At 39.4% G+C, this 21,161-nt stretch overlaps 1 protein-coding gene across 3 annotated transcripts in view; it reads right to left on the bottom strand.

The window, feature by feature from the left end:
* LOC139453205 (major facilitator superfamily domain-containing protein 10-like) overlaps positions 1 to 21,161 on the bottom strand; it is a 55,875-nt gene that overhangs the window by 18,331 nt on the left and 16,383 nt on the right. Inside the window, exons 1-4 of one of the 3 annotated variants that reach the window (XM_071234833.1) lie at positions 15,239 to 15,307; positions 7,904 to 8,118; positions 6,375 to 6,468; positions 226 to 329 (exon numbers count right to left, since the gene is read on the bottom strand). In XM_071234833.1, coding sequence (XP_071090934.1) covers positions 226 to 329; positions 6,375 to 6,468; positions 7,904 to 8,107 — 402 coding nt within the window. In that variant the 5' untranslated portion in view covers positions 8,108 to 8,118; positions 15,239 to 15,307. Of the gene's footprint in view, positions 1 to 225; positions 330 to 6,374; positions 6,469 to 7,903; positions 8,119 to 14,930; positions 15,308 to 21,161 lie in introns of those variants that run through there. The other 2 variants (XM_071234832.1, XM_071234834.1) reach the window with 2 other exon arrangements.

Below are 21,161 nucleotides of genomic sequence, written 5' to 3'. Positions count from 1 at the left end.
AGTGGTTAAAGTGTTCACTCGTCACCTCGAAGACCCGGGTTCAATTCCCGACATGGGTACAATGTATGAAGCCCATTTCTGGTGTCCCCGCCGTGATATTGCTGGAATATTGCTAAAAGTGGCGTAAAATCGTACTCACTCATTGTGTTCCAGAAATATAGTCTGGTGTTCTCTAAAACATGCATGCCAAAATGTGAATCTGACCATTACATTCAGATTACATACCATGCATAGCATCATCATCCTGCGCCGGCCGTACACATCCGATGCAGCACCGATAATCGGTGAGGACAAAAACTGCAGGAAAGAGAATAGGGAGCTCACCATCCCTGAAAAAACGAAACAACTTGTTACCATGGTTATGGAGAGAGTTGAAACGGAATGGGTGGATATGTTGACATACGCTTTAAGAACACAAACCCTCCATCCAGAAAGTAGACCCCAAATCATTCCTACCAGAACATGTCATCAACACTCCCACCACTACATCTCCTGGCATCACACTGAGTTCCTCTGCACAAACATTCACATCTGGAGGAAGCGCAGTTCCAAGAAGCTAGCCATATCAAACGAGCCAATCCACCGATCCATTGGGATCAGGGAGTAGTCTTCCCCAGTCTATTAAAGTCCAGTTTCCACCCTTGCCAAACTAGGCGGATATAAAGAAGTTATATTTTGGCAAGAATAACGAGTCCATGCATAGTCCAATCAAAATCCCGTAACGAAATCGGAATGTGGTTCATAAACAACATGGCTGTATTCTTTGATTGCAGTATTTGCAGAGCACGTGTACCATCAACTGGGCATCGACAGATATTTTAAAAATCTTTTCATGTTTTTAATCAATACGTTCAATTGATTTGATGCACTTTGTGAGTTAAAACCCATTTTATTACAATACAGATCTTTATCATTGATGAGATCATCTTGACTGGGTGCTGCGATTTTGTTCAGCAAATGCAAGTGATATGAGATGTGGAATCATATTGGTCAGTATTGGGGACGCAGAAGGACATACTGTATTCAACGTAATAATTAGAAATAGGGGGCTCTTATTAGATTATCATTTTGGTGGAAAAAAAACAGAGTTGAAAGACAAATTTTCATGGTTTATGCTGACAGCCTAAAATGTTTATGTACGACAAATATATTTTTCCAGAATTCACTTGCCCATAATTAAGGGTGCATATAACAAACGAGTGCGTATCATATGCGAATAAATAAGTCTTGTGTACATTGTCCAAACGGAAGGGGTGCTAAATGGGATTTTTCACTAGCCAATATATTGGCAAATATCGCCGTGGGCGCTTAATAGAGCAGGACGCTTATTACGTCGAATACGGTAAATCGTAATAGCCACTGATGGCGCTACGACTGAGCAGCCTTAGAAATTGGCACTAGTCCTATAGTCCTTTCCAAACTGCCCAATGGTAAAGGTATCATAAGGACTAGTAGAAATTTGCCCTTTTTAAGGGTTTTGCTATATGTTATCATTATAAGGACTAGTGTACGAAAACTGTCTAACGCTGCTGAGCCCTGAAATTCCAGCCTAGTTCGGAAAGGGTGGAAACTGGACTCTCACAGTCCGTCAACTCCCTTGCCACGAGGTGATGCTTCTTCCATGCTCTGCTCATGTCATGTTACATTGTTATTTTTGTACTGTTAGGGGCCTGCCTACAACAACTGTCATGTCCATCAACTCCCTATAAATTGTACACCAACTTTAACTTTGTGACAACTGGCTTCCCTTCCACGTATCTCATTACACGTGGCTTCATATGAAAGCATATATGTCATGGTCTCCCACCCTGTCATTCCTGAGTGTAGAATACAGATGTTGTCAGCCATAATACTCCTAGTCAAAGTTACACCCAACTTCTAAATGAAAGGTCGTGTCAGGTGAACCCAGAGTGAGCTATGACAGTCTAGACAAATCAGATGTCAGCTTTTTAAAACATTTCTGCTTAATTTATTTACCACCTCATATCAGAATTTTTTATCTTAGGTTCTGAGGCCACACTCTTATTTTACTTGCTTTACAGATTTTGTACAGGAAAATAGTTTTTCCTCCACGACAGGTCAAATGGTATAGAAAGTATAAATAGTTGAATGTGGGAGCAGAGCCTGAGTCACAGCTGTTGCTTTAAGCAATGCTAACCTGATGAATTAGTGTACCGGTAAATGTTGTTATGCATCTATGGATCCTATTACCATATTTTCTTGAGTGTAGTGCGCACCTCCCTCTAGCAGATTCATTATTTTGGATAATTTTTTTCCAAATATTATGCACACAAAAAATTTACACAGTACCCCTTCAAGGAAATCTGGTAAACGAATGGGTGATAAGAAACTTGGTCAGTACAAATTTGAAACTTGAGATAAAAAATCACCAGACATGTTGATTTACCGTTTAAATTGTATTTTTTGTACTGCAAGGCAGGGATTAAGATTACCATGTGTATTTTCTCGTAAACTAAGCCGGAAACAGCAATAAGCAGTGCACATGTTTTCTTGTTTAATAGAAGTCATCTTCAGTGGGTCTTTATTTTTAATTGTTTTTGCAGCAGTATGCTATCAGACTATTGGCGTGATAAAAAAAGAGAGCAAATTCTGAAGAATTTTTTTTTTTCATTTCAATAAAATGTAGTCAGCAGATCTGTTAAACAAGTAAAAAAAGTGTGGCCTTAGTAAAGTAAGCTGCCACTGAATACAGCTGGGATCCAGGTAACTTGTCAGCACCAGAAGCATGTACTCCTTATTGTTTTAATATACTGGCAAAACGAAAGAGTACACTTGGAGTACTAAATGGAATTTAAGGGATTAATTTTGTGTATTAAGCTACAAATGTTCCTGTGACACGCCTTTCAAATTGGTTGCAAACAAGAAAAAACTTTCTGATGTTGAAATCGGATACAAAGATATGATAACATAGCACAAACGCAACCTCAGCAGAAAAGCATGATCTGATGGCAATCGTGCAAGTAAGGATGTAAACCAGGGAATTTCAGTCATTTATTTGAGGTTTGGAGATGCCTCGCCTATCTGAAAATGACAGCTTGTGAGCCAGTGGTATGCTTCAGTCAGGAACAGCGTGAAGTTGTCAGGCGATTGAATGTGCACAGAAACACCATTTGGATATTATGGCAGCAATGGCTGCAAACAAACACTATCAGAGGCCAAGGAGCAGCAGGCCATCCGTTACGAGCGTCGGTGAAGATCGTTGAATTTGAACCACCCATCTGCAAACTCAGTTCCCGCCTGCAACAATCACTGTGAGAACAATCCCTGACTGTACAAACAGACTGTATGGGATTGTTGGAAGGAGACCAGCCGGATGCCCAATTCTGACCAACAATCACCGCCGATTGCATCTGCAGTGGTGTAGACAGCAAGTGCGTTGGACAGCAATTCAGTGGAGACATGTTCTGTTCACAAACGAGTCTTGTTTTCACCTCTCCCATGGCGATGGCCGAATATGAGTATACCGACATCGCGACGAACGTTACGCTCAGAACTGTGTTGTAGGGGAAGGCCGTTTTGAAGGAGGCAGTGTTATGGTGCGGGGAGGAATCACCGAGAGACAGAGAACTTGTTTGCAAGTGATCAATGGCAATTTAAACCAGCAGTGTTACCGTAACAAGGTCATCCAGCCTATCGTTTAGCCATTTTTTGAATCAACAAGGATCTGGCATGATTTTTCAGCATGACAATGCCCGACCCCATGCAGCCCGGATTGTTCAGACAATGTGACTCCATGGACAGATGGCTCTCCAGAACATGTGGGATGAAATGTACTGCCGTCTCCAATGTTTACCACCTGCTCCGACTACAGCACAGGAACTGAGAGACAGGCTGGTGGAGATATAGGATGCCATCCACACTGCTGTCTTAGATGTTTGACCCGTTCAATGCGAAGGAGATGCATCGCATGCATCCAAGCAAGAGGGACACACACGCTACTATCGTGTGAATTGACAATTCTGTTCTTGCATCTTTCTCTTGTCATAACGTCATTTCTGTGCTAGACGTGTCATTACGTAAACTTGTTTGACTGGTCCATTGTCTGTTTGAAAATATGAATTTGTTCAAGTGTGAGCGTCTACTTTGATCAGGTTCTTGTTCCATATCGTGTCAAAGAAACTTTTGTTGCTGAGTATATTTCATTTTGGATGTAATGAAAATGGATTTTTTTAATTAAATACAAACTTAATTAAGTTCTAAATGCATTGTTGAAATAATGTGATAAACATAACTTTAATCTTTAAGAGCAGTATGATGAGACCTTCCAAATGATTTATGACATGTAGTAGCAAACACGTTTTACAAGCTGATAATTTTCTTGATAAATGTGTGCTTCATCTATCACCCCGAGTCTCTGGGAGCCCAGCAGTGACAGCAGCGACAGCACTTAAAGCTTCTGGTTGACTGGTTGTGTTGTGTAATTTATATTTTAAGAGTAGGTCTCCCTGCTTCAGCTGAAATGTTTGGGCCGGCAGCTTTTCCACTTGGCCTCCAGTTTTCGGAATAGGCTGGCTCTCACTTTACTCTGCTGAGTTTCAGACACTGGGTACACGCATGTCTATTGTATAATGTGCACTCCCCTCTAAGGATTTCAGTAATTTGGAGCAAATAAAGTCCAGCATTATGAATAGAGATATTTTACATTGTATCCCTTCAGCAAAATCAGGTTAACGAACAGGTGATAACAAACTTGCTCAATGCAAATTTGAAATTTGAGATAAAATATCACTAGACATGATGATTTACCGTTTAAATAGTATTTCCAGTTCTACTAGGCATTGTTTTTGATGTAGAGATTAAGATTACCGGGTATATTTTCTTGTAAACTAAGCCGGAACCAGCAATCAGCTGACAACACGTCTGTTCACATTCTACCAGTGATTTGGTTAAAAAGTACTCAATGATATAACTTTAAGGAATTTTAGTCAGAAGAATTGAACCTGAAACTATCATTGTATCAGGAATAATATATTCCAATATTGCATTATTTTAGTTGCAGCTTTACGATATATATTTAAAATAACAATAAACCATAGGCGAACAGCTGGTACAGCCGTTTGCTATTGCCGGATATTTTTTTTACGTATTGTTGGTTGGTTTGTTTAATGCCACACTCAGCAATATTCCAGCTATATGACGGCAATCTGTAAGTAATTATACCTGATACCAGACAATCCAGTATCAGGAAATGAAGAGAGTCTCTGGGCTCCTTTTTATTATATTTTTTAAAGATAATTTAACAACTGTTTTTATTCTGTACGATATGTTCATTTCAGAGACTAGATGTTAGTCTCCCAGTCACCATTGAGGCTCCGGCGCTCGTGCTCGCAAAAACTCTGTGTTAAACTGTCATAGAAGTCAAACTACAACAAATATGACTTTAAACAAGTCAAAGTATGGCATTTGTGATATTTGCATCCTTTCTCTGTCAACTTAAGTTTGTTCCAAGACTTTAATAACAGTAATTTGAACATGATTGCTCTAACTCATGGTGAGCTGCATGATGTACCGAACACTTCACACACGATTTTCCCAAAAATAACATGAACAATATTGAATGAAATATTGATTAAACTTTATAAAATAGGTTACAAACTTTAGTCCAAATATACAATGAAAGACTTATTATGTCAGTGTTATTACTTGATAAATTTGCATACTTCAGTACGGATTTGTTGACATGGTATTTCTAGTGTTACATGCTCACTGTAATGTCTTTGCCTTCGAGGAAAAAACCCATCAAAACTCATTATGGCGTGTATATATACCCTCTACACAGCTGCGATTTCTTAAAAAGGTTTGCTCTATTCTCAAGAAAATACGCTGCTTGAAATCAGAGTATAATGTTTGAGAAATACATCTATAAATGAATGGTAGACTGTACATGAATGCTGTAATGTGTATCTGATACATTATCGCGCTCTGTATAGTGCATATTGTCATACATACGCCAATATGGCCTATATCTGGAGGCCTGAATACAGATACATGTATAAGCTCGATAACTGACAGGATGCATAAAATATCCACAACAAAGTCATAGCAAGGCTTTAGTTTGTTGCATTCAGAACTTCCCAATCATATTCGTTTTCAAGAAACTGAAATCAGACATGCATGTCTGAATGATTTGATCTCTTGTATTAAGAATTTAGAAGCCTCGTCCTGATTGGCTGATTAGAAAGTTCCCCTGATGCGACCTATAGGGGTGTCCTCAGATCTTCATGCACAGAGATATTGTATGGGAGTAAAAGATCTAATCTTACTTAGCCTGAGATAAGAAAAACAAATAAATTACATTGCTGTGGGGTTATCTCTACTTTGCAGACAGGATACAAAATATGAAAGCCACTGACCTCCCAGAAATACAGAGTCAGCATCTTCGTCCTTGATTCCACAGAAGGACCGGAAACCTGATGACGTTTTCCGCAACAGGTAGTACAAGCCACTCTGGAAATATGAGAGTCACTAATGAAGAGAGATGTTATGCAACGTTCTATAACATGAGAAGCTGAAGAAACACAGTGAATGGGGCAAATGATGAGGGAATCCTAACAGACGATGCACTTTGTTTGCCTTAGATACTCGTGGTAAGCGTAAGAACTGTTGGGGAGTGTTTTTTACTCCCCAATTCGTCCCCCAATCTCGTCAGTACTGGATAAAGTGCTTGGCCAGTGCTTGAGGTGAGGTGAAATAGGGTTTAAAGACATGTCCAAGATTACTGCACTTACACAGCAGCGTGCGTGCGTGCGTGCGCGTGTATGTCTCTGTCTGTCTATTTGTACAAGTCCAGACTAATGCCGATTCTAAAGAGCTAGCCTACTGAGATACCATGCCGCAGCTTAAAAGGATTACCCACTCAGACACAGTATACTGACTCCAAGCCAACCAGGCCCCTTAATGCAGAGTATCAGGCAGGGTAACAACAATTACCATCTTTTAACTTCTTTTGGCATGACATGGCTGGGGATTGAATCCCTGATCTTCCACTCCCCTACCACCGGTAGTTGAAAAAAGTCACCAGAAATACTGAGTAATCTTAACCCAAAGACTGAAATGTTTAAGAACAACATTCCTGCTTGTCAGTAGTTGGTGGTGATGGTGAAATGGGGTTTAACGTCGCATCCAAGATTATTGCACTTATATAGCGACGTGCATGCACGTGTATGTGTGTGTGTGTGGCTGCTTGTACTAGTCCGGACTGATGCCGATTTATAGTGCTAGCACACTGAGATACCATGCCACAGTTTAACATGAATACCCCACTCAGACACAGTATACTGACTCCGAGCCGACCAGTCCTTGTTTTAGCCCCTTAATGCCGAGCGCCAGACAGGGTAACGACAAGTACCATCTTTTAATGTCTTTTGGTATGACGCGGCCGGGGATCGAACCCCGGACCATCCTCTCTACAGGCGAGTTTAACATCAAGCTGAAGATTATTGCACTTACATAGTGACGTGCATCACGTGTCTGCGTCTGCTAGTACTAGTCCGGACTAATGCCAGTTTTATAGTACAAGCCCGAGATACCATGATGCAGCCTAAAGTTGGGATCATGGTTAGGTACAACAATGTAGAACAGCACAGATCAAAACATCGTTACAGCAAATATCGAATTCAAAACATCGAAAGCAGCACATAAATAAGAATAATTTGCAAATTAGTCCTGTCTAGTAATTTCAAAGGCTGAAACGAAACTTAGAGGCTCCATATATGGTCACTGTTGGAGAAAATGGCTTCCCAAATTACATGTTTGATCACACAAGCCCGTACCACTGTCAAATCAATGCACAATAAAGGGAGATAACTTTCTCTACTTTTTTCTAGATAACGCTGCAGTCAACCTCAGTCAAATCAACGCACCATAAGGGGAGATAACTTACTGAATCATTTTCTCCATAGTGTTGAAGCAGCCCAGGGAGCAGTGGTAGGATGACAGTGAAGGCGATGAGGTCCAGGAGTAGCATGAGAAACACACGTGTGTAGACACGATTCATCCGTTTCTCCTCCTGGGGCGTCATGCTCTGGGCGTCCGTGATGACGGTCTTTGAGTTATTATTGACCTTGGCTGAAGTGGTACTGGCCATTTCGGCAGAGTCTGAAATAAAACATTTTATATCACAGATATGGTACTATATTAGTACAAGAAGCATTATTCTCGAAATATTTTATACAGCTTGCTGACAAGAGTGAGTGAGTGAGTGAGTGAGTGAGGTTTTACGCCGCTATTCGCAATAATCAAGCAATATCACAGCGGGGGACACCAGAAATGGGCTTCACACATTGTACCCATGTCGGATTCGAACCCGGGTCTTTGGTGCGACGAGCGAACGCTTTAACAACTAGGCTACCCGACCACCCCTTGCTGATAAGAGACAGACCATTGATATTCTGGGTGCACTGGGAGTTTCTTTCTTATACATGTTATAAACATAATTTGTTCCAGAAAATACATTTTTGCCTCAAATTTAAAAACAAATATTTATATTCCCTGGACATGATTATGATCGTCCTGAGAAAAAGAATAATCAAAGAAAATAATTGTGTCAGGAAGCAGTGAATATATTCTGTCGCTAACACAAATGTGCCAGCTCTCGCAAAAGGAAGTGCAGGGGCCTAGACAACTCCTGAATCCAAACTGAGGAAATGAACACGCAGAAAAGAGTCAAGGATGCTTAATTAAACCACTGGAAGAGTACATTCAGCATATTCATTAAATAATATATAGATCTGAAAATGTTCTTTCCCTGTACCATATCTCCATAAGTAAGTTTGCACATTGAGAATGAATATATAATATGCTTATACGTCAGTTTGGTCTGTTTACTGAACCGTTTCAAGCAAAGTTGAATAAAATATGTTAAAACTACATCTGCATTAAGAATGATTATTTTCTTCAAGCTTCAAAAAGGTGAAATGGTGTTTGACGTTAAGTTCAAGATTGATGCCACTTTCAAGATGAATTGCACTTTCATAATGACGTCTTTGTTGTTGAACATGCACTTATGTGTATGCATGCGTGTGTGTGCTTCTAATTGTCCAAACTAATGACAGTTTTATACCATGCTGCAGTTTAACATGTATACCCTACTCAGACACAGTATACTGACTCCGAGCGGACCAGTCCTTGCGTTATCCCCTTAATGCTGAGTGCCAGGCAGTGTTATTTCTGCATCTTGGAACCAGGAATTGTTATTTCTGCATCTTGGAACCTGGAAATGTCATTTCTGCTTCTAGGAACCAGGAATTGTCATTTCTGCGTCTAGGAACCAGGAATTGTCATTTCTGCATCTTGGAACCAAACCTGTCTGTATCCACTGGCAACCAAAACCTGGCTGTGGAAAGTCACTAAAACCTTCAAGCCATTATTGGAATGGTTCACAGATGTCAAGACAATGCAATTATGTTCACTGTCATGAACACTACCTGATTGCATTTAATAGCCTCAACCTACAGCCACATATGCTAGAGCTGTGCTATCAGATCTGCATGGCACTCTTTGTTTCGATATAATCATGAATTTTACATTGACACATTTCTGCATCAAGATTCGTTAATCACAACACATCGTCAAAACTTCCTGCGTTTGTATACACAATGTTTCTACATCACCCATGAAAATTGATAAGCAGTGTAGCATATAGTGACAAGTGTATATTTCTCACCAAGTAATGAAATGAGGTCATGGAATCTAAATGATGAAATGAACTTTTGAACCCTACCGTTGCCTGATATTAAAGCAACGTGTTGAACAGATGTTGGTTGGTTGGTTTGTTGTTTAACGCCCCACTCAGCAATATTCCAGCTATATGACTGTAAATAATCCAGTCTGAACCAGACAATCCTGTGATTGATATCATGAGCATCGATCCATGCAATTGGGATCGATGACCTTGCATCAATCAAGTCAGCGACCCTGACCACCCGATCCTGTTAGTTGCCTTTTACAACAAACATAGTCGCCTATTACAGCAGCATGGGTTGAAGACCTATTCTATCCCGGATCTTCATGGGTCGTTGAGTAGATGGCAACAAGACAACGGCATGGTGAACGAGAAACCTTGACGATGCCAAATTAACATTCATTGGTACAATCACCATGACTTTCCTCTCACGATAACCAGGCTATGCCATGATTGGTTGGATGAAACTCACGACTATACTGCAAAGCAGATGTATCTATTCACAGGGGACAGAGTGACGAGGTGTACATAAACCGTGAAATATTGACTTTTTGTTGTTGATTGTAACAATATAAGGAAATATAAAAGTATTAAAATTATTTGCCCTACAATGGTACTATAGCATTAGGAATTTAAAAACTTTAGCAAGGATTACGAAGACTTCACATTAGAGTTACTTCCCTTTGTTTTGAGCTGCAACAGAGACAAAAATGGCTGACTTTGACATTGTCGGAAATACTTCATATATTTCCATTACATTGATTAATATCATCATCAAGCCTTAAATTTGGTTTAGTACTATTGCATTACTATTGCAATAGTTGTCAATTATCGCCATACTATTGCAATAGTGTATGCTACTATTGCAATATTAAAAATAGCACCAATAATCACCCCTAGTTGTATTAGTATATTATAACAGCTATTCATGTTCACATGAAAACATAAAATATAAATTTAGAAGTCATATTTTGAAACTCCTTTATGAAACCGACTAGGACTTCATTACAAAGAAATATCACTGTTGAGGGATACATACGGAATAAGACATCTTGTACAGAAAATGTCATGAGAAATTGATGGTACCCGGCAAGTGTAGTTTAGCCCTGCACTTGTCCTGCAAGTCTGGACACTGGCCATCCAGACTAGTGGTTGACAGCATGAGCATCAGATCAGTTTTGTTAATGTTAAAGGTATCCGAATTGCCAGTCCAATTTCAAACATTTTGGCAGGTATTGCTCCACATTTTGTGCATTATATATTCCACTGTTAATGTTTTTGTTGACATTTAAGTGTTGTATCAGAAACATATGTACTGGGCCTGTCATTTATACCGGTTGTAAGTGTCAAGTTTTTGTGACGTGTGCGATAAAGATACCTGACAGTGTAAACTTTTTGGTATAAGAAATTTGTTAAGGTGTCATTAGCTGTCATACTGTGTCATATTAGGTCAGCAGAAATATATTGGGCATACAACAATAATTATCAAGGTAAAACATTCTGCCATAACGTCAACATTTCTGGATGATAACAAATGATCCCACTTTGTCTCACTTAAGCTATCAATATTTTTTTCATTATCAGCCATGTTGTAATTTTAGATTTTTCTTTTAAAATTTGCATTGCTAGGTATGTTTTCCTTAATTTTTACGAATATAGGACATTTATCACTGCATATAGGATTGGATACAGCCACACACTGTCTGCATTAGTTACGAACAGTAAATCAATCAAAGTTCTGGAGGCAGGTGTAATCCTGGTGGGCTCAGTTATAATGTGGGTCAACCCATATGTTGCTTGTAAGAGATCTATTTTTTTCTTACTTTCTCTAAGAATATCTAGATTAAAGTCCCCAGCTACAATAATTGGTATACTCAGATCTATTGCGTTACATATTGACTGATCTATCAACTCCCAGTAAGCAGTAATAACTGAAAAAAATATTAATGAAAAAACAGATTAATTGGGTAATCTGCATTGGTGGTGTTTTCATGTTGGCGGACAATCCAACTGGTAACAAATCAGGTGTTACGACCGTGACGGTAATGATGGAGGTCCCTCCTTGTATACCGATGCACGTGCATGAACAGACGAGGGCACAACAGGACAGTGCGGGGATATCTGCTTGTTGACATGTTTTACAAACAAAGGATATGGATACCCTGACATACACAGGCTTCTGACACGGAGACTGTTATAGATGTAAGTACATTGTAGTACCCGTCATTAAGGTGATAATACTCATTGAATATGTAGAAAATCTAAAATACTATGTTAAATTACGGCATACATACACACATTGCCTGCCCCTCTAATTCACACTATCATACATACTTACACACATGCACGCATGCATACATACACATATTGCCTGCCCCTCTAATTCACACTATCATACATACTTACACACATGCACGCATGCATACATACATACATTGCCTGCCCCTCTAACTCACACTATCATACATACTTACACACATGCCTGCATGCATACATACACACATTGCCTGCCCCTCTAACTCACACTATCATACATACCTACACACATGCACGCATGCATACATACACACATTGCCTGCCCCTCTAATTCACACTATCATACATACTTACACACATGCACGCATGCATACATACACACACACATTGCCTGCCCCTCTAATTCACACTACCATACATACCTACACACATGCACGCATGCATACATACACACATTGCCTGCCCCTCTAATTCACACTATCATACATACTTACACACATGCACGCATGCATACATACACACATTGCCTGCCCTTCTAATTCACACTATCATACATACTTACACACATGCACGCATGCATACATACACACATACATACTTTAATGCATACTTTGTATTTACCTGCACAATCTTTTCAATAATGTATTTTGGAATAATACTGTGCATTAAGCGTTCTCATTTACGATGTATTTGTCCAGATTACTTCAAAGTGTATACCGTATTCGACGTAATAAGTGCCCAGGGCGCTCTCAAAATTAGAAATAGGTGGCTCTTATTAGAATATTATTTTGGTGAAAAAAAACAGAGTTGAAAGATAAATTTCGTGGTTTATGCTGACAGCCTGAAGTGTTTATGTACGACAGATATATTTTTCCAGAATCTAATTGCCCATAATTAAGGGTGCATATAACACACAAGTGCGTATTATACACGAATAAATAAGTCTTGTGTACATTGATCAATCGGAAGGGGTGCTGATTGGAATTGTTCACTAGCCAATATATTAGCAAATGTCGCCATGGGTGCTTATTAGAGCGGGGCGCTTATTACATCAAATACAGTAAGTACATCTGTGACTGATTTCATATACGAAACACTGTCAAAAAGTATTTTTTGTTAGAATAGAAATAAACTGATTTCTGAGAGTGCCAGGTCTCCAGAAATTGTTTTGGGCCATTGAGTATTAATATTCATAATAATAATTCATTTCTAAAGCACCTAACTTCCAACGTGTTATATATTCCAGTAAGTTCAGTTATTTACAGAAGATGGAGTGGAATCATGCAGAAGTCAGAGAGCAATATGCATTGTAACGTTGATCGGAATTCTAGAAGCTTGAAAAGTAAAAGTGACTTTTGTAATTAGCATCCAATCAGCTTGTAATAGCTTATTAATCCTGTTAATCCTTATCCTTATTGTAGGCTTCAGAGCTCCAGATAAGCTGCGTATCTGCGTGAAATACGCATCAGAAAGGCAGAAATACGCAGTAAAATAAAATCCAAGCGTATCAAATAAGCAACGAACATTACAGATACGCTACAAAAATAAAACTTGTGCGTATCATCAAAATATTGTGAAGTAACCCTCTATTCGATTAGCAAATCAGCAACTTATTTTGAAATTATAAACGGGCATCCCGTCACCCTTGCCAAACTCCACGATGACAGTTACATCATGATCATTTGCCATCACACTTTCTTGTGGAAGTATCCAGGTATTTTTGAGTCCTATAAAGCTCTCGAACCTACACGACACCAGTTTGCAGGGACTAGATGAATAGTGTTTTTAAATATTTAACTTAAATACCCACATGTGCACAATTTAGTGGGTAACAGAAATTTGAATACCCAGATAGAATTACTGATACCCAATGATTGTAAAATGCATGGGTAAAATACCCACAACACCAAAAGCTTATCTGGAGCTCTGAGGCTAACATGTATCTGGCTTCATTACCTGTGTGCTATTAGTCTTACTGTACATCTGGCTTCATTACCTGTGTGCTATTAGTCTTACTGTACATCTGGCTTCATTACCTGTGTGCTATTAGTCCTACTGTACATCTGGCTTCATTACCTGTGTGCTACTAGTCCTACTGTACATCTGGCTTCATTACCTGTGTGCTACTAGTCCTACTGTACATCTGCCTTCATTACCTGTGTGCTACTAGTCCTACTGTACATCTGGCTTCATTACCTGTGTGCTACTAGTCCTACTGTACATTTGGCTTCATTACATGTGTGCTATTAGTCTTACTGTATCTCTGGCTTCATTACCTGTGTGCTATTAGTCCTACTGTACATCTGGCTTCATTACCTGTGTGCTACTAGTCCTACTGTACATCTGGCTTCATTACCTGTGTGCTATTAGTCTTACTGTACATCTGGCTTCATTACCTGTGTGCTACTAGTCTTACTGTACATCTGGCTTCATTACCTGTGTGCTACTAGTCCTACTGTACATCTGGCTTCATTACTTGTGTGCTACTAGTCCTACTGTACATCTGGCTTCATTACCTGTGTGCTACTAGTCCTACTGTACATCTGCCTTCATTACCTGTGTGCTACTAGTCCTACTGTACATCTGCCTTCATTACCTGTGTGCTACTAGTCCTACTGTACATCTGGCTTCATTACCTGTGTGCTACTAGTCCTACTGTACATCTGCCTTCATTACCTGTGTGCTACTAGTCCTACTGTACATCTGGCTTCATTACCTGTGTGCTACTAGTCCTACTGTACATCTGGCTCCAGCCAATCATTTGTATTCAACTTGTCATCTGTTACGTGTTGTTGTTAATGTTAATCTGTTTATCACAACATGTCACACACATATACCTTTCTTCACTTGGTTGCAGTCACTGTAGCTTGATAACGCTGTGAGAATCTACATTGAATAGTACTCATGCACATTCCAATACTCATTAGGAAACATTGAATTAGCTCAAAGCTCGAGATATCCTTGTACGTACCTTCGCCTGGGACTCGTGGCAAACTGTGACTGCGTGAAACCACTGCTCGTCAAACAGTGAGTGCGTGACACCTTCACTGCGCTGATCCCTGTGGCTAAATGTTTACAAAACACCCGGTACAGTTTTAGGCCTCCTCATTGGAACACGTCAACCAGCATCACACGGAATGACATTGCATATCTCTTGACTGGAATATCGATTTGTCTATTTTCCCGCGTAGTATACACCCCTCTACAACCTGTCGATGGCGACAGGTCAATAAAATATGACACACTGCTTAAAGTTTCAACAAAACCTCATTAACTTACATCAAAAGTTTTATGACTGAGAGGATATTCATTCCATGCTTGACGGTCTCTCTTCCGGCTTTGGAGGTCAGGGGTCGCATGCCAAAGTTCATGTCAGAGGTTAAATGTGTCGTAGCGTGATTTTCACCCGCTTCAAACGATTACGAATGGAGAAGTTTTAACGAGTCAAATTGTGCCTTTGCAATTTTAATGTGACGTGGTTATCACTTGAAAAACAACTTCGCTTGGGAGTTAAGGTTTTTGAACAATTACCTATTACGCATTACATAAATTATTGGTTGACTGGACTTGTATAAGATGTTATCAGTAAAATTATCATCCGACGAATTTGACCTTTGACGCGATGAAGTCAATTGTCTGACTATATACAATTCTCCCCTGGTATGAACATGTTGGTTGTCTCTGGCGATACTTTTCTATGTGTATTTGCAACCCAATTGTAATCAACGTAATAAAACAAGTGCTAAATGAATGCAAATAATTCCGTAATGAATTAATTACTTGGTTTAGTCAACAAACAACAAAACAAAGCAAATATCTCGAGCTTTGTACGGAAACAATGCTAACACAGGCCACGGACCTATATAACAAGTCCGTGCACAGGCCTAAAACTTGTCAAATAAATCACATCACACTTAAAAAGACACTATTGGTGGTGGTGGTGGTGGTGGTGGTGGTGGTGATGGTGTGTGTGTGTGTGTGTGTGTGTGTGTTGTCCCAGATAATTATTGAACAAATATTTCTGCTCCAAACTGTGAAGAACGTGTCTGCCACAAACATTCAAACAATACATTGTTGCAAGACGGTTTTTAAAAAATAACTTTTTAGGCTAAAAACTTAAAATTATATCTGATATATTTAAATTATATAATTAAAACAATATTTGGTTTTTCAGCTGTAGCTAAACAAATATGGAGTCTCCATACAAAATCCCAGCTGCCCGCCCCCATCCCCGGATATCAAATGGACGGTCCCCACAATCAACCCCCACATCAGCTGTGTCCCAGCACGTCAACATTAATCACTCATTTACACTCTACTGATTTTCAAATGAATAGTAGCGCACCCTAGCTCATTAATATCATATCTAACGCACCAGAGACACCATTAAAACATCGAACACGTGTACCAGTGGTGTATTTGACACCGTCGTATAGAAATATACTTCATTAGCTGTTATCTGTAAAGGTATATAACTGTTGAAAAAATGTTCATTTGAACTAAATGACAAACCTCCAATATGTCTGGCTTCAATAGACTGCCTTATCTACACGAATGCACTGTGAACACAACACTTCGTATGTCTTATCAATAAAAGTAGAAAATACACATTCATCTCCAGCGGAAGAATATATTAATGACATAAATGCTTGTTACGGTTTTATAACGATAAAACGACACTACTACTACTACTACTACTACTACTACTACTACTACTTACTACTACTACTACTACTACTACTACTACTACTACTACTACTACTACTACTACTATCGTCACGCCGAAGACCAGGGTTCGATTCCCGACATGCATGGGTACAATGTGTGAAGCCCATTTCTGGTGTCCCCCGCCGTGATATTGCTGGAATATTGCTAAAAGCGGCGTAAAACCAAACTCACTCACTACTACAGCCAGGCTTCATAAACGTATTTTTGATATTTTTAAATATTTATACTTTTTATATACTCCGAAAATGAGAACGATGAATGAACATGACATGACGAACACAGATGCCACGTCAGCCTGGACAGGTCCAGTCTTATTCAACTGAAGTCTATCTTCCCGAGGTAAGGGAGTTAACTGACTTAAAAGTCACTCCCTTAAATCGGGAAGATGACTGTAGTTAAATAAACGACACGTTCAAGCATGAATTACAAATCGACAACATAAATATCCAAATGACAGACTTCTATTAGAACCCCATGCTGATTAATAACACACCCAGAGAAAAGGAAGAGCGTTAATTCATCGATGCATCACTTTGATAAAAACCCCAGGTGCTCAAGCGAGATTTCCCCCCAACGATCAATTGAACGCGAAGTGGCGTTAATGAAACAACGTTAATGTTCTTATAACTGTCATATATAAAATTCACATAAAATGACAATTATCATGGGGAAACTCGACTTATAGACACACCATGCAGTCGTTTAGTATCTTTTAACACCGTCTACTATGCATTAAAACCAAGATAATTATAAGTAATTGTAAGTGATTATAAGTTCATTTCGAAATGTATTAATAAGCATAATTTTGTCACAATAAACAACCTTATTTCAATATCTAAGAATGTAATCGCACAACACCATGATCATTCTTTGGTAATGTTATTCTATATCACCTGTAATATAATGCCATGTGTTCGTCGCGTAACAGGCTGATATTGATAGCAATACAACGCTAAATAAATCTGTTTCGGTTGTTAATACACAGATAAAAGTACACAATAGGCGTTTGATTGTCACCAGCTGTTAAGTTCGATCTCCATTTACTGTTATATCCATATAGAGAGATTACCTGACACCTGTGTTGTGTTGACTGGAACGCCTGACGTATAGCGTTATAGAGATGCATGTGCACGCTGGAATTGTAACTGTTCACACGAACTAGAGTACTTCTTTTTCAGCCTTGGTCGGTAGGAGGTTTCAAATACGGATATAAACAAACGTAGGTTATTAATACATGCATATTTTCGGAATATTCAGAACGTGTGGCGTTTTGAGCAGAAACATTTTAAAAACCACTACAGCGTTGGCGTTCCGGGGAAGTGAGGTAGGCGAGATGATATATTTCAGTCTGAAAGCGGCGTGCATATACTTCATTAGCTGTTATCTGTAAAGGTATATAACTATTGAAAAATGTTCATTTGAACTAAATGACAAACCTCCAATATGTCTGGCTTCATTAGACTGCCTTATCTACACGAATGCTGTGAACAAAACACTTAGTATGTCTTATCAATAAAAGTAGAAAATACACATTCATCTCCAGCGGAAATATATTAATGACATAAATGCTTATTACGGTTTTAGTTTAAAAAACAATAACGACGCTACTACTACTACTACTACTACTACTACTACTATCGTCACGCCGAAGACCAGGGTTCGATTCCCGAAATGGGTATAATTTGAGAGGCCCATTTCTGGTGTCTCTCGCCGCGATATTGCCGAAATATTGCTAAAAGCGGCGTAAAACCAAACTCACTCACTCACTCACTACTATTTTCTACTGCTACTACAACCAGGCTTCATAAACGTAATTTTTAATATTTTTTAATATCTTTTTTTATATACTCCGAAGAAGAGAACGATGAATGAATTAAATTGATAAAATACACATTCATCTCAAGCGGAAGAATATATTAATGACATAAATACTTGTTACGGTTTCAGTTTAAAAAAACAATAACGACACCACTACTACTACTACTGCTGCTGCTGCTACGTACTACTACTGCTGCTGCTGCTACTACAGCCAGGTGTCATAAACGTAATTTTAATATTTTCTAATATATAATTTTTTTATATACTCCGAAGATGAGAACGATGAATAACAGGACATGACGAATACAGATGCCACAGGACAGGTCCAGTCTCTTTCAACTCAAGTCCATCTTCCCGAGGTAAGGGAGTTAACTGACTTTAAAGTCAGTTCACTCCCTTCAATCGGGAAGATGACTGTAGTCAAATAAACGACACGTTCAAGCATGAATTACAAATCGACAACATACATATCCAAATGACAGACTTCTATTAGAACTCCATTCCAGGGAAGTGAGGTAGGCGAGATGATATATTTCAGTCTGAAAGCGGCGTGCATTCACGCGCGCGTGTGCGTGTGTGTGAGGTGAGGTGAGGTGAGGTGAGGTGAGGTGAGGTGAGGTGAGGTGAGGTGAAATGAGGTTTAACGTTGCGTCCAAGATTATTGCACTTATATAACGACGTGCATGCACGTGTGTGTGTGTGTGTGTGTGTGTATTTGTGTGGTTTTTTTTGTTTTTGTTTGTGTGTGTGTGTGTGGTTTGTGTGTGTGTGTGTGTGTGTGTGTGTGTGTGTGTGTGTGTGTGTGTGTGTGTGTGTGTGTGTGTGCGTGCGTGCGGATTACGGATTAATGCCGAAGTTTTAGTGCTACAATTTCATTCAAACTGTGGTTGATCAATCATTTGTTACCCCTCCCTAGATCATATTATAATTCACAACAAACCCTCTACTTGTCATCGATCATGGAACTCGACCTATACTTTCTTTTGCCGCCCAGTTTAGAATAGGCCTTCAGCAACCCATGCTTGCCGGTAGAGGCGCCTATCGGAGGGTCAGGCTCGCGGACTTGGTTGATGCATGCCATCGTATCCCAATGGCGTAGATCGATGCTCATATCAATAGCTGGATCATCTGGTCAAGACGCGCTTATTTACAGACCGTCGTGACATAGCTCTATTGCTAACTGCAGCGTTAAACAACATTCACATCCTTCTGTCTTTCAGGGTATAATACACATTTATTTCATAAAGAATATGTTTTTGTCTGTTTGTTGTTAACGCCGCACTAAGCAATATTTCTGCCATATGATGTCGGTCTGTAAATAATCGAGTCTTGACTTGTCAACCCACTTATTGGCACCCTGAACAGATGTATACGAAATTGGGATAAGAAGACATCAACCAAGTCAGCAATCGAGCTCGTTACTCGCCTCTTACGATAAGCATGGGTTGCTGTAGACCAATTCTTACCCGGAACTTCACGGGTCACGTTTATGGATAATGGGCATTTGATATATTTCGCCACAGAAACAAGTATCTGAATTTAAGTCTCAAAATTCAAATAAGTACCGTCAAATGTACAAGTAATATGTAAAACTATATACATCTCCACAAACTGTTGCACCTTACCAACATGAATGTCAACTACCGTCGGTCCAGTTGATTTTTTCTGATCCCATAATTTACCCCAAGAAAACGCCATCTTGACTTCTCCTTCTCTCTTCGTGTTGTGTCGTTAAGATCGTCACAGAATGAAAAGTCAAGTTGGTTCATATTTTCTCTTCAATGTTTTAACACGTGGCAATACGTGAATTACCGTAAAATAGCATATGTGTCCAAAACATTATTCATGACTAAAACAATTATCAAACGACGATTGAACTAACATTCATCACCCAAGAAGAACTCTCTGGATACAAATGAACATATATTTTACATTTCATTTTGTTTCTGCTGTTAACGCATGTTTAATGATGCTATACTCGTTTTATTTCAAATGGCTGATTTTTATTCAAAATAGCTTACGGTAAAGTTAGAACACGCTGTTGTCTGCGAAGCGGAAGGACTATCATATCATCAACTGGTTAGATTACACTGTTAGGTTTCAGTTTCGAGACCCAGTCATGCATAACGTGCGTGTTACGTGCTGACATCCAATGCATATTATATAGTGGGTCCAATATGAACATGCACAAGGTTTCCTTACTGGGCATACGGGGGTGAGGTGGCTTTGGGTTTAACGTCGCGTCCAAGATTATTGCACGTATATAGCGACGTGCATGTACGTGTGTGTGTGACTGCTTGTACTAGATGGACTGATGCCGATTTATGGTGCTAGCTTACTGAGACACCCTGCCACAGTTTGACATGAATACCCCACTCAGACACAGTATACTGACCCCGAGCCGACCCACCTTTGAATTAGCCCCTTAATGCCGAGGGCCAAACAGGGTAACAACAAGTACCATCTTTTAAAATTGTGTCTACCTTATCTTTAAACATCTTTTGGTATGAAGCGGCCTGTAGGCCAACCCTTCATGATAGTAGATTTCAGTAGTGTATGAATGTCGTCTTCCCACGGTGCAACCCTGATTTCATCTAATTGTTTGTCTTTGATTAGTAGATGAGATATGTTGTTCACATGAATAGTCTCAGTGTCC

This window comes from Haliotis cracherodii, unplaced genomic scaffold, assembly GCF_022045235.1.
Source record: "Haliotis cracherodii isolate W230 unplaced genomic scaffold, xgHalCrac1.p SCAF_9, whole genome shotgun sequence".
Lineage (NCBI taxonomy): Eukaryota > Metazoa > Mollusca > Gastropoda > Lepetellida > Haliotidae > Haliotis > Haliotis cracherodii.
Note: the sequence above shows the minus strand (reverse complement) of the source record. Positions and strands in the feature narration are given on the sequence as shown.